Consider the following 15,007-nt stretch of genomic DNA (forward strand, 5'->3'; position numbering starts at 1 on the left):
AAATGTTACCTTGTTTGAAAGCTATTGTCTCAATATCTGTACATCAGTTTCAGTAAATATAGTATGAACATGTAAAAAGATTATTGCTGTGGAAGGGAAAAGAGTTTTATGTTGGATATGTGAGAGTACTGTATAATGTATGTATAAATTACTGTTATCTAAAACTTCTGTGAAGATAAGCTTAATAATTAGGAAAGAAATAAAAAGAAAGGAAGTAGACACTGGGGAAAAGACGGAAGAAGTTGCTTTGCCAATTTGCATACAGGGCAACACTTATTGCAGTGATGGAAGGCAAAACATCAAAAACAAAGCTTTTGCATTTTTAAATTTTTTGATACACCAATTTACTTTTACCTTAACTTTTATAAATTATTATGTATTCTATATCTAACCTTTAAACTCATCACTATATTCCATTTTACTATTAATGGAACCTGGCAATATATTGGGCTTCATTTTTGAAGAAGTTTTGGATCACAGAGAGGTTCAACAATGGCAGGGGAGGAATACTTCTGTGGGATGTTATTGACAGGGGACACATGGTTGTCAGGGAGTTCTCCAGGGCATATATCTAGGGTACATAAAAATGTTTGGATATTTTCATAGTGGTTACAATTAAAAACAACAACTGAGGGAGTGCTGAGTTCCTAGCCAAGGGAGCTGTATCAGTGTCCCTAAAGGAACAGCAACAATCCCCCAAGTGCAACAGCAAAGACCAAAAAAGAAGAAAGATCCAACAATGAGCCCTTGATACTAATGACGATGCTTGTAAGCCTGTGCACCCACAATAAGAACAAGGCCTAGAGCTGCAGGGTGCCTAAGAGTTACCTCCTGAGAGCCTCCGTGTTGCTCAAATGTGGCCAGTCTCGAAGCCAAACTCAGCATGTAAATGTGTTGCCTTCCCCCCAGTGTGGGACATGACTCACGGGGATGAGCCTCCCTGGCGCCGAGAGATTACTACCAAGTACCAGCTGATGATGTAACTAGAAAATGACCTTGAATAAAAGGGCCAACTTGAACTAGCAGAATATCTCAGTCTACATGTAATACCAGGAGTTAAAAATGCTTTTTGACCTGAACAAAAGGGGGAAATGGAAAGGACAAATGAGTTTATATGGCTGAGTCTCCAAAAAGAACTGAGAGGTTATCAGAGAGGTTGCCCCTATACACACCTCAGCAGAGTCCCAGACACAGATAAAGTAGATACAACGTCAGGTATTGGTTCTTCTGAGGGTTACAGAGACCCACAGGTTCTATGGCCAGTCATGGCAGATGGAATTCAGTGCCATGTCATTTGGCCCTACTTTGGAGTTTGGAGTTTTTGTTTCTGTGTAATGGAGCTGGACTCAGATGTGATCTTTGTCCACAAGCCTCTCCTGTTACTTTTACCGGATCTGTACTTGGTGCTGGGATTTAATGTATACCCAGGGAACCTGAATCTCTGGACTGACCATGTGATAGCCAAGCCCTGAGCCTCAACAGACTTGCAATTCCTACACTCTCGTTTATTGGACTTACCCCACTCAGCTAACATGGAGGTGAAGAAGGTCAACCACCACACAAGGGAGCCAAGAGTGCCTACAACTGAAAGCAGAAGAATTGCATCCAGCATCCATGTGGAATCTAAGTCCCCTCTTGATATAGATGTGGAGTGGACAAGGCCATTAGGTCCACAGGATGGAGGAATAGAGAATGGATTAGAGTGGACTTACTGACATTCTATTCATGAAATATTGTGATTAGTAGTAATCAAAGAAAATGTGGCATTGGTGTGGAGAAAGTGGCCATGGTGGCTGCTGGGGGTAGGGAGTGGGAGGAAGAGATGTGGGGGCATTTTCAGGGGTTGGAGTTGTCCTGGGTGGTGCTTCAGGGACAGTTACCAGACACTGTATGTCCTTCCATGACCCACTGGGTGGACTGTGGGAGAGTGTGGGCTATGATGTGGACCATTGACCAGGAGGTGCAGCGGTGCTCAGAGATGTATTCACCAAATTCAATGAATGTCTCATGATGATGGAGGAGGTTGTTGTTATGGACAGAAGAGTGGGGTGAGGAGGGTGGGGGGTATATGCGGACCTCATATTTTTTTTAATGTAACATTAAAAAATCAAAAGAAAAATATATAAATAAATAAAGACTAAAACAATAATAAAGAGTAGGAGCAGACCTTGGGCTCCAGTGACGTGCGGGCGTGACCGCCAGCAGGGGGCGCCGGGAGGGCCAGGGGAGTCCCCAGGCTCCCAGACCAGGGCGCGCCCTCCCCACCCTGCGGCCCACGCCCCTTCCAAGACCTGGCCCAAGACCTGGCCCAGATGGACCCTTGGCTCCAGCCACCTGCGCAGGGTGGGTTCTGCTCCCGGACTCTGAGCAGCTGGGCGGGGGAAGGAGGGGAGCTGGAGATTACAGGGGCTGTATGTGTGCTTGTGTGTGCATGCGTGCTTGTGAGTTTGCACTTGTGCGTGCATGTGTGCTTGTGTGTGTGCAGGCATGTGCGTGCATGTGTGTGCATGCTTGTGTGTGCAGGCATGTACATGTGTGTGTGTGTTGAGTGTGTGTGCATGTGTGTGTTTGTGTAGGGAGGGGAGCCCCCACGAGGCCTGGCTCTCACCCGCCCCCACACACCCCCATACCCCCCATACCCCCCACAGCCCCCGCACTCTCTCCTGACGCACTCGCTCATCACAGGCGCCGACGCCTGGACTGCGCTCTGTGGAGCAGACACCGGAGAGCCGCGCGCCCCGCGGCCGGAGGTGGACAGAGGGACATGGACAGAGGGACACGTTTATTGGGTCGGAGGCAGGCACGACCAGGCCTGCGTCTCGGCGGCAGCTGGGCGAGGACAGCACAGACTCGTGGGAGGAAAGCACAGCCCAGGAGGGTCTCGAGGGTCAGCGGGGCAGACGCTTAGGGAGGGGCTCTGAGCAATCGGGGGCTCAGGGGACACTGGACCCACGCGGCGGCTGCCACGCGGGCTATGAACTCAGCAGGGCGGGTCAGTGGAAACAGCCGCCCCAGGGTCTGCGGGGAGCCCTTCAGTTAGGGGAGGGGTCCCTGGCTAATTGCTCTCTTCAAAATTCACCAGGGGCCTCCAGGTTCCAGCTCCAGCTCGGGGAGGGGACTGGATTTCCAGGCAGGGACCGTCCCACTGGGAAAGTTCTCCAAGCGCCGGGGGCGTCAGGCTCTCCCGAGGGCGTCAAGCTCTCCCGAGGGCGGCTGCCCGTGACCTCAGGGCGCAGGTGCCGGTGGCCCCGGGGTCAGCGTCTGGCAAGGGCTGCGTACGTGCCGCACTCGGCCGGGGGCTCCGAGGGCGGGGGGGCACACGGCTCGGGCCGCCCCCTGGGTGAGTGCCCCGTGGTTCAGCTGAACATACGTCACCTCCTGGGGGTCTCCTGCAGCAGAGGTCTGAGGGAGACAGGCCAGGGTGAGTTAGGGTCCCCAGGGGGTGGCTGTGGGGACGGCGGCACCAGCCTGGAGGAAGCCCCAGCCCCACCTCCTGGAGCCGCCACGGGAACGTTCCCACGGCGTCAGCTCTTATCCACGTGGTGCAGCCGTGCTCCAGAGTGTGCTCACCGAGAGCGGGGAGTGTGCCGCGGTGATGGGGGAGGCCGTTGGTGGGGGAGGAGCGGGGCGGGGTGGGGGTATATGGGAACCTCTTATATGGGATCTATTACTTTAATTTAAATAAATATAAAAATAATAAAAAAAAGAAGACGTGGCCTGTCCCTCCCAAGGCAGCTCATAAAGCCATGGCGGCTTCGGCCGCACCCTCTCAGGTCCCACTCCCAGGTCCCTGCCCTGGGGAGCCGGCTGCCATGGACAGCTGAGGCCTCCTGCCCACAGCCGTTGGAGTCGGCCACCTCGGAGGTGGGCCCCAGCCCCCGCCAAGCTCTCAGCTGACAGCGGCCCTGGTCGTGGCACCACGAGGGAGACCTTGAGCCTGAACCACCAGCTCAGCTGCACCTGAACTCCTGACCCGGGAAGTGGAGACATTCTGTTAAGCTGCTAAATTCGGGGTCCTTTGTTATGCAGCTATAGATAGCTAATATAAAGACTTACGGAAGTGTCCATCATTCTGTCCTTCTCGGGAAGACTATCCGCTGTGGCCATGCCTGGAGGTGAGAGGACCAGTGGTCAGCACTTGGGTGGACCTTGGCAGGCAAATTTGCCTGAAGTCGCCGTCTGGAACATCCTAGGAGGTTCCCAAACCTTCCCTCCCCTCGTTGCTCCCTGGCTCCCCTGGGCGCCCACCCCTGCCCCAGGCCTCTGGCTCCTCGCCCCTTACCTGGCGCTCTCTGTGGGACATCAGCACCTGGGCTGGGCCTGGGGGAAACAGGGGCATTAGGGCAGCTGGGGGCCGAGCTGGGGGCAGGCCACGCCCACCAGGCCCTCACCTGTCCTGCGGCCTCTGCTCCATGCTCTTGCTCCCGGGGGTCCCTGCGGACAAGCAGGGGTCCAGGTTCAGGCGGGAGGCCTCCCTGCAGCACCCCGACAGCTGTGCGGGTCACCCCAGCTCCTCCCAGACCTACTGCGCTTTCTCCGACGCTGACGATGGAGGAGGAGGAGGAGGATCAGGAGCAGCAGACACAGCAGAAAGGCCACGGACGCCCCGACGAGGACGTGAAGATGCTGGGACCACAGGCCTGGAGCGCCAGTGGGGCCTAGGGAGGGTGGATCGCCATACCAGCAGCTGGCACGGATTGAGCGCCTGCTGCGTCCCACACCCAGGCTGGGAGCTCTTCACGGAACCACTCACCCACATCATGATCCTGCCCCATGAGAGGCGTCATTCCCACTGCAGAAGACGAGACTGACTCCCTGAGTGGTGACGTCGTCGGTCCAGGTGGACACAGCCGGTCGTTGCCAGAACTGGAATCTGACCCATCCAAAAGCTGCGTCTTTCCCCTGCCCGGAGAGGCAGCCCCAGCCCTGCTGCAGGGCCCTGGAGAGTGGCGGAGGGGCCGCCTCCCGGGGCAGGGGCTGAGCAGGACCCTCCTCACCCCATCACTCATGGACACCTCACTGCTGCCCAAGCGCACCCACGGTGCTCCTGGAATGCAGCGTGGGACGTGCAATCACAGCCAGGGCAGAGGGGGCTGGCGTCACCCCTCCTGCCCACCAGGGTCTCCATCAAGACCCCTGGCCACTCCCCACAGCCCAGTGCTGCTGGGAGGACCTGCTGAGCTGACGGGAAAGCTCTAGACCGTGCGGGAGCAGTCACATGCGGCTGTAACTTTAAAGTCAGCTAAGATTAGGGACAATTGAAAGGTCAGTTTCAGGTGCTCACTGGCCACACAGGGTCCTGGCATCCCATTGGACAGCACAGAGTGGCTCCTGGCATCCCATTGGACAGCACAGGTTGGTTCCTGGCATCCCATTGGACAGCACAGTGGCTCCTGGCATCCCATTGGACAGCACAGGTTGGCTTCTGGCATCCCATTGGACAGCAGAGAGTGGCTCCTGGCACCCCATTGGACAGCACAGAGTGGCTCCTGGCATCCCATTGGACAGCACAGAGTGGCTTCTGGCATCCCATTGGACAGCACAGAGTGGCTCCTGGCACCCCATTGGACAGCACAGAGTGGCTCCTGGCATCCCATTGGACAGCACAGGTTTGGACTCTCCTTCACGCTGGCAGCTGTCCTGCCCGGCTGCTCTCCACCCTTTGCGCACCTTCGTGGAGACTGAGAAGTGCAAGTGGGAAGAAGAACCCCCTGGCGGACCTCCTCCTGGCGCCCACCCTGGGTGAAGGAGCCCCGCCCCTGACTTCTCCGTCCTGCGCAGCTGCCTCTGACGGTGGAGCCGCCCCTGTTGGGGTGAAGAAACCACGTGGACCCGCGTTGGCTGAAGCCTGCAGGTGGCGGGCGAGCGCACCCAGCTCCTCCATGTCCCGGCCAGGCCATCATCTCATTCCATAGTCACCCTCCTGGGGTAACACTGCTCACGTCCCCCTGAAAGGTGAGCTCCTGGGGGGCTTTCCAGTCACCAGCTGTGGGCACAGCTGTTCCCTCCCTCCTGCAGCCCCAGGGACTGAATCTTCAATATCATGGGGGAAAAAAGTAAAAAGCTGCCCCCTCTAGGAGAGTCTTTCCCTGACCACCTTTCCAAGAGGCCCCTCCCAGTGTACATTATTGCTGCCTAAGCTTCCTTTTATAGCACTTACCGTAATTTGAAATTATAGAGGTAAATGCATATGCTCTTTAAAGTGCGGGTAATTTTAAATTATAGATCCTTAAGATTAAATATAATTTGAATAACTTACAATACAGAATGGATGTGTATTTATTATGTATATTATATATAATTAAATATATAAATATATATACAATACAGACTAACATATTAAAGTAATATGTAATAATAGCAATATATTATAATCTAGCCTATGTATCATATATTGTAAATATAATACAATATATTCTCAGGCATAAGTGAATATAATTTATAATCTATGCTGTCTAAATATTAATATATTAGACATTACTTTCAGGTGCTATATATGTGTTCTTATATATTAATGTTTATGTAATTCAATCAAAAATAAACATCTTATATATAGTATATATAATGTATATTATGTATAATATATATGTAGACATGATGCTTTAATATATAACATAATCTATTGATATATTAATTATATTAATTATAGCTATATTAATCTATGTAAAATCTATCATTTAAATTGTAGATCTATGGTTTAAGTCTTATATCTCTATACATATCTGCATTTCTATTGTTCATTCTTTCTCATTTCTGTCATGTCATATCAGGAGGGAAGGCATCAAATCTCTTACCAGTGTACCTCAAACCTGCAGCCCGCACGTGCGGACCCCTACCAGGTGGGAGGAAGTGTTTGTAAACCTTGGTAAGAGCCCTGGCAACACCGACTCTGGGGTCCATCGGCGCTGGAGCCTCAAACAAGCCTGCGGGGGCCTGAGAGCCCGTCTCCACGCGAGCACGGGGGCCTGGACCCTTTGCTGATGCGCCCGAGGGCGCAGCCCCGAGGTGGGCCAGAGGGGCCGAGTCCGGGCTGCTGACCTCGATGCTTCAGGGCAGGAAAACTGAGGGAGGGAGGGAGGGAGCCGAGAGGGACAGAGGGGGAGAAGGGGGCAAGGGGAGGGGCCGAGATTGGCCCAAACCAGGGCGAACCAGCTTCTGAGTCGGGATCCGAACCGGGCCCGCCCCCTGCACCTCCCTGCGCTGTGCAGGATCTGGAGCCGCAGCCGGGCGCGGCGAGCGGGGGCCACGGGGGTGGAGCTGGGGGAGCCCCCTCCCTGGACCGCGATTCCAGTACCCCCCAGGGCTGAGCACACTCGGCAGTGACCGTCTCATCCCGGTGGTTCCCCCAACGCGCTGTCCACCTGGTCCCGGGGACATCCCTGGACAGTGAATCAGTCCAGCGGGAGGGGACACCCAGAGGGCGGCCTCGTGCTGGGGACCCTCAGATTCTGGCTCAGGCTCAAGGGAGGGCTCAGCACCTGAGCAAACCCCACAACGTGAAGGTTGACCCTCACCCAGCCCTGGAAGAGAGGACCCCAGGGAGCCGGGAGCTCCCCCACCAGCAGTGCCCAGCTCGGCCCATCCCAGTGCTGGAGCCGAGTGTCCAGAGGGGCCCCAGGACCTGAGGGCAGAGGGGCCACGTGTACTGAGGGGGGGGCAGGAGGGCTGGGGGAGAGGGCAGGGGGAGGGCGAGGGGAGGGGAGGGCAGAGGGGGGCAGGGGAGAGTGAGGGTGGGGTGGGGGCCTGGGAAGGAAGGGCAGGATCCAGGACCCTGGGGACCAACCTGAGGGGTGGGGGCTCTGCGTGGTGTCCTCGTCCATCACCTGCAGCTCCAGGGGTCCACTGCGCTTAGACCAGCTGTGCCCTTTGCGATAGATGCAGCGATAATGTCCTTCGGTGTCCTCACTCGCTCTGGTGATGGGGAATCTGGCCTCCGTCTCACCAAGCAGAGGCTTCTTATCGCCCACTTTGTGGCGTAAAGTCCCTTCCTCCTTCTCCAGTCGGTACGTGTCCACCCCAGAAGGGCCCCGGCACACGAAGGTCACACAGCTCCCCCAATGGACCACGGGGCCCGGCTCGGCTGAGATGGACGGTGCAGGAAGGTCCTCTAGGAGGGAAGAGAGCAGGGACCTCGGGTCCACAGGTGAAGCAATCACACAACCACAAGACACACTGGCCTTAGGGGCACAATTCAGGGGTTGTTAGTAAATTTACAGAGTTGGGCGACCATCACCACGGTCCACTCTTGGAACTTCTCTGCACACCGCTCCCCCCCCCCCCCCCCCGAGGCCCCTTGTGCGCCTGCTCTGAGCGTTCTAGCTCTCATCCTGCAGAGGGATTCATGACCGACACTTGCCCCCCATGGGCCTGCTCAGCGTCACCCCGTAAGGAAGAGCCTGGCTGCCACCTGCCCACGGCTGCCCTCCTGGGGGAGAGAGGGGTGGGAGGGGCTGCAAGGGGGTGACCAGGTCAAGTGGGGGGACTCCAAGCAAGAGAGGTGAGGAGACTGGGGCTGGAGGCGTAAAGGGCAGCTGGTCAGTGCCCAGGTGGGATTGGGGGCAGCTGGTCAGTGCCCAGGTGGGATTGGGGGCAGCTGGTCAGTGCCCAGGTGGGGTTGGGGGCAGCTGGCCGGTGCCCAGGTGGGATTGGGGGCAGCTGGCCAGTGCCCAGGTGAGATTGGGGGGCAGCTGGTCAGTGCCCAGGTGGGATTGGGGGCAGCTGGTCAGTGCCCAGGTGGGGTTGGGGGCAGCTGGCCAGTGCCTGGGGCTGGGAGAGGGGCATGCCCAAGGCTCTGTGAGAATCCCGTGGGGGCTGGTAAAGCCCAGCACAGGCGTCCCTCTCTGTCTGCCCTGCCTCTGCCCTCTCTCCACCTGCTGGTTATTTCATCTCTTGAAAATCCCCAGCCTTTCACAACCGGCCTGAGGGGGCAGCCTGGGTCTGAGGCCTCAGACAGGACGGTTGTGTCAGAGTTAGCACATCCGAGGGTCAGGGCCTGCAGAGGCTGCACTCACCCGTTCATTCATTCACTCATTCATCTACTCATTCATTTACTCATTCACTCATTCACTCATACATCCACTCATTCATTTATTCACTCATTCACTCACTCATTCACTCACTCATTCAGTCACTCGCTCAATCACTCAGTCACTCATTCACTCATTCATTTACTCATTCATTCACTCACTCACTCATTCACTCACTTGCTCATTCACTCATTCATTCATTCACTCACTCATTCACTTATTCATTCACTCATTCATTCACTCACTCATTCATTCACTCATCCACCCAGCGATATAGTGGCTCCTTCTCCCTCTAGTTGGTGGATGCCTCCCACTGCCATGAGTTTTGCAAGTATGAGATGCTCAGGATCTCTGCCCCCCTGGAGCTGAGCATCCAGGAGTGAGGACAAACGGCCACCAAACAATTGTCCAAACCCAGAGCTGGAAACTGAGATAGGTGTCCACAGGGTTCAGTCCAGGGATCCAGGAGGACAGGTGTGAGGGCTGCTGACCACTCTCTGAGCACCTTGAGCTGAGCTCTGAGGGACAAGTGCAAGTTACCCAAGCTGAGCGGACAGGGTAAGGGGGAAAGTCAGCACTTGAGAAAGTTCGAGTATGGCTTGTTGGAGGAACTAGAAGGGAGCAGAGGCATCTGGAGCTGTGAGCAGACGGCAGGGTGCAGGATGTGGTGGGAAGATAAGGAGTCCAGAAGAAAGAGATTCTACCCAAAGATCACCTATGGGAGGGCTTCATGGAAAACAAAATTTGCCTTAATATGTTTTTAAAAATAATGAAAATTATAAACAAAACAATTTATGGGAAGTAAAGTGAGCATGTTTTAAAGTGCAAACAACTGTTGCTTTGGTGTAAAGGCAGAGGGCAGAAGGCAGGCCAGGGCAGGCGTGGACGCAGACCAGGAGGAGGCCGTGGGGGCGAGAGGGGGGATAGCAGGGGGGACGGTATTAATGGGGTAAAATCAACAGGACCCGGGTATATTATGTATCAGGGGTCAGAGAAGCAGGGGTTAGGATGCATTCTCAGATTCTGCCCTTTGCCCCTACAATTTCCCTGCCCAGGGACCCTGAGGGGCATCTAGTTTTATGGGGAGAGCTGGGGGTCCCTCTGTCCTGTTGAAGGTGAGCTGTCTTGGATGCACTGAGCAGAGCTACAAGGTACTGTGGAGAAAGGCAGAGAGAAGTGGGCTGGGGTTATGCCTCCGGGGTCACTTGGAATGTGGGGTACATCGAGGGCCCCCCTCCAGTCCTGCAGAATCAACAGGACCCCCGCCCAGAGCTGCCCTGAGCACCTTTGAAGAAAAGACTCACCTGCCTGCGCGAGGATCACCCGGCCCAGACAGAGCCCTGGAAGAGAGGCCCCGTGAGGAAAAGCCCCCACGCCGTTTCCTTTCGGCTGTTCTGGGGGACGCTGGACGGGGGAGCGGCGACTGCGCCTCCTTTGACTTCCAGCAGCCCCCTCAGCTCTCAGCACGGCCCTCGTTCTCTGAAGCACGCTTGTCCCCAGCCCCCTCCGCGCAGACTGCTCCCCCTTCTAAGGTCGAGCTCGTCCCACCCTGCGCCCGCTCCTGGGTCGGGCTCTGCGCTCGGGCCTGGGTGGGGGCTGAGGGGCACACGCCTGAGGGCGCCCCCGGGGTCCCCGGGGGGTGGGGGCTGGACTGGGAACTGGACCCCGCCCGCCCTCTCCTCCCCCCTTCACTCTGGACTCACCGAGGCCCAGGAGGGCGCTGCGATCGGGGCGCATGGCGGGGACCCCCAGCCCGGGCTGGGCGGGTGGAAGGCGCAGCGCGGAGCGCAGGGCGTGCGGGTGTCCTCGCCGCCGCGCAAAGGGGAAGCTTCTCCTCAGCCTCCCCGCTGCTGGGAGGGAGACGGGGGCGGGCCTCGGCTTCCGAAAGAAGTTTCTAATCAGATGCTTTAAATAAGACTGAACTCAGCTGTAGGTGCAACCCATGAAATGTTCGAGCATTCTAAATCCATGGCAAGGCCGGATGTAGGCTGTGAAACCAACTGGCTTGAGCGTCAACCCCACAGACTAACCACACGTCTGTGTCTGAGCATGGCTCATGCCACTTTCAGACTCCATTTCCTCATGGTTAAGATGGGAGCCATAACATCTCTTTCCAAGTCTTCAGTATTATTAAAGGCGTTAAACTCCCAGCAAGGATTAGTGCATTAAGATATCGATTAATAATCAGCTCCTCTCCCGTATTCCACAGAGTTGTTTTCCCCTGTTCTGCTTCTCAGCTCTCCTTTCAGGTGGATAGTGGCATCTATGCATTTAATTATTCTGCTCTCTCTTTTTTTCACATCTTCATTAGTAATTTTCAAAACATAATTTTGTAATAATTGTTCCCGTATTTTACCTTTTTATTGTCATAACGTATAACATAAAATTTGCCATTTTGACCATTTTTAAGTGTAAAACTCATGGTGCTAATTACATTCACAATATTGTGCAACCATCACCACCATCCATTACAACTACTTTTTCCTCACCCCAACCAGAAACTCTGTACTCATTGTGCAATACCTCCCCATTCCCCTTCTCCAATAGCCGAGACATAGAAAGCAACTCAAGTGTCCATCACTGATGAATGGATAAACACAATGTGATCTTTCCATACAGCGGAATATTGTTCAGCCATAGAAAGGAATGAAGTTCTGCTACATGCTACAACATGGGTGAAACTTGATGGCATCATGTTAGTGGAAGAAGTCAGACACGAAAAGACAAATATTGTACGATTCCACTCATATGAAATATATAGAATCAGTAAACTCATTACTGGTTTTTAATCTGCTTTGTTGAAGAAAACTTTATGAACAATAACTGCATCTATTAAATATAATTCAATTAAGTTGACAGCTGCATACACCCATAAAACCACATCATATTCAAGGTTTCCATCACTTCCGAAAAATTCCTTTTGCTCCTTTGCATCCAGGCAACCACTCACAATTTTTTATTTTTATAAAATATTTTTTTGCTAACTAATTTTTAAAAATAAACTCCTTATCTTGGGATAAGCTTATATTTGCAGAAAAGTGGGCAAGATAATGAATAGAGTTCCCATATAGCCTATATGTTATGTTCCACATTAGTGGAACGTGGAACATAATGTGGAACATAACATTATGTAAACATAACCACATGGGACAAGTGTACATAACCATGGAACACCTGTCAAAACCAATAAACTAACATTGGTGCAATATTTAACTAAAGTACAGACTTTATTTGGATTTCATCAATGTATTTGTCAGGGTTCTCCAGAGAAACAAAACCAATAGCATACAGACTGTAGATATTAAGAGATTTATTCTAGGAATTGGCTCACACTAACATGGGGATAGGCAAGTCCTAATTCCATAGAACAGGCCTCAACTTGGAAACTCTATGAAGATGAAATTGAATTCCCCAGGAGAAGCCAAAAGTTGGAAACTACTATGATGGTGACAATAAATTCCCTGGAGAAACTATCTGGAGTAGAGATGAAATCATCAAATCTCCCTTCAAAGCCTTCAAATGATTGGATGAGACTTCTCTCTTTCCTGAAGACAATCTCCTTTGTTGACTGCAGATGCAATCAGCCGTAGATGCAATCAACTGGTCAATGACTTAAATCCACTAAATATCTCCACAGCAACAATCAGGCCAGTGCTTGGCCAAACAACTGGACACTATAACCTAGCCAAGGTGACACATGACATTAACCGTCACTATTGGTTTTTCCACTAATGTCCTTTTCCTGTCTCAGGATCTAATTCAGGGTACCCCATTGCATTTAGTTCCCTCCCTTTTTAAATACATAGGAGAATTTCTCTTTTCTTGGTGGGATGCTGTTTGGTAGTCCCATCATACCTGAATATTGTATAGAGTGTCTGATGCAGGAAGGACTTGAGAACAGACCATGTGCTGACCACTTAAAAGGAGGAAGAACAGAAAGATTCAACATTTATTCATTCCACCACAAATTAAGGTCATAGGACCCACTGGGGCAGGAAGTCTGGGTTTTCTGTTAAGGAGGCTGTGATAGTTAATTCTATGTGTCAGTTTGGCAAGGTTGCCATGTCCGGTTTTTCGGTCAAACATTGGCCTAAATGTTGCTGTGAAGGTATTTTGCTGCTGTGATCAGCATCTCAATGAGTTGAGTAAAGGAGATGACCCTTGATAATGTGGGTGGGCCCAATCTATTCAATTGGAGGTCTTAACATCCAAAACCAAGGTTTCCTGTGGAGAAGAAATTCTGCCTCAAGACAACACCCTCTATTCCTCTCTGAGTTTCCCGCCTGCTGGCCTCACCCATGGGTTCTGGACTCAGGGTTGCTGTATCAACTCTTACTAGAATTTCCTGCCTGCCAGCCTGGACCTGCCAGCCCTCACAATTGTGTGAGCCAATTCCTTAAAAAGTAAATCATGTATGTAATCTCCTGCGGGTTCTGTTTCTCTGGAGAACTCTGACTGATAACGGAGGTTACTGTGGGGATGTCCCCTCTTCACTGTTCTCAGAAGGCTTCTCTACCTTTGCATTCTTCTAACAATTTCGTATCCAAACTGGAGGACATTCATGCTCAGGGCGCCTTAGGGGTGTATCAGGAAAACACCTCACCAAAGGGTAAGCATTGGTGCTTCTTGCTCGAACAAAAATTCTACTCAAAGTGTTGCGCAAGAATGGAATAATGATTCTCTTAACAGATTCTGATATTCAATAATATTTACAAATTAAATTAAAATACTAAATAAATATAAAGGCAAAAACTACATAAATAAAATGGCATAAGATGAGACACTAACTTTTATAAAAGATGAGGCGGCATCAGAAAATTCCAAATATTCGGATAGTATTCCAGTGTGGTCACTGGCTGCTGACCAGCTCTGCTGAGCCTGTGAGGCAGCACTGACCTGCATCTAGGATTTCGTGGGCAGAATGGAGAACTTGACCTAGACCTTGGTCCTCAGAGGGTGCGTATTGCAGTCCCATGTCTTTCCTTCAGTATACAGGTGAAACAGATCCCAAAGACCCCAGTTGGTAAGAATTCCCAGTTTGACTCAGCCAGAGGAGAGTTTCTGGGGTGAGGGTCTCCAGAGGGGCATATGAGCCCAGAGTGTCCTATGGTCTCCACGTTTTCCTATTTCCAGAAAACTCAAGGACAAAGCCCCGCCCAAGTCATCTGCATTAGCCCACATTTCTGAGCTCCACCACACCTACCTGGGAAAATCTTTTGTGTTCAGGCAAAGAGCAACCTAAGGGTTCCGGTGCAGAGACTCGCCATGTATGCCACAATCCTCTGGCCCGATGAAACCATGGAAGAAAGGCCTCACGATGGATGATCCATCTCCAATCCAAATGAATCCAGCTGAGCCTGGAAGGCAGATGAACTCAGCTTCCTAAGGGCTCCGACCTCCAGCCCTGCTATGGACTTCAGACCAAGATATTCCACCATTCCACCATTTCCTTCCTTCCATTCCAGATCTTAGTAAGACACAACAGGTGATGAATGTGGGAGGTACAAGACTGCTTCTGCCACATAGGAAGGAGGAGCCCAGCTCAACCGAAAAATGCACAAGATGTGGTTGCTGGGAACCGGCACTGTAGCTCAAATAGTTTACAAGCTGACAACCATATAGGGAAAGGAACAGTTTCTTTCTACTGTGTATAAGGTCTCTGAACTTCCCCAGGCTGGGGTTGAAGAAGGAACATACCTTCAGAAGTGTATATGTGTGTGTGTGTGAGTGTGTGTGCGCGTATATATATATATATATATATATATATTATGTATATATATATATATATATAATGTATATATATATATATATTTTTTTTTTACATGAAACCCAAAGCTCTAGTGTTTGGCAAGAATCACTTTCTGTCACAATTCTCATGTTCAAAGTGATCATAATTCAGTTTTTTCAAATGCTAAACTCATGAAAGCTTTTTAAAACTTTACCTTGATCCCTTTTCTTAACGACAAGCTCTTCTTATTAAA

The 15,007-nt window shown here is 51.9% G+C and overlaps 1 protein-coding gene across 1 annotated transcript; it reads right to left on the reverse strand.

Annotated features, from left to right (window-relative positions):
* Nucleotides 1-2,769: 2,769 nt before the first annotated feature.
* Nucleotides 2,770-11,807, reverse strand: LOC101434259 (leukocyte-associated immunoglobulin-like receptor 1). The gene is given in 10 exon segments (XM_058280809.2): nucleotides 2,770-3,317; nucleotides 3,319-3,402; nucleotides 4,057-4,109; nucleotides 4,283-4,320; nucleotides 4,392-4,434; nucleotides 4,527-4,658; nucleotides 4,754-4,873; nucleotides 7,784-8,107; nucleotides 10,331-10,366; nucleotides 10,730-11,807. Coding segments are annotated over 10 exon segments (927 nt in total). The 5' UTR covers nucleotides 10,764-11,807; the 3' UTR covers nucleotides 2,770-3,254.
* Between the last annotated feature and the right edge of the window lie 3,200 nt (nucleotides 11,808-15,007).

This window comes from Dasypus novemcinctus, chromosome 18 (assembly GCF_030445035.2).
Source record: "Dasypus novemcinctus isolate mDasNov1 chromosome 18, mDasNov1.1.hap2, whole genome shotgun sequence".
NCBI classification, from domain to species: Eukaryota; Metazoa; Chordata; class Mammalia; order Cingulata; family Dasypodidae; genus Dasypus; species Dasypus novemcinctus.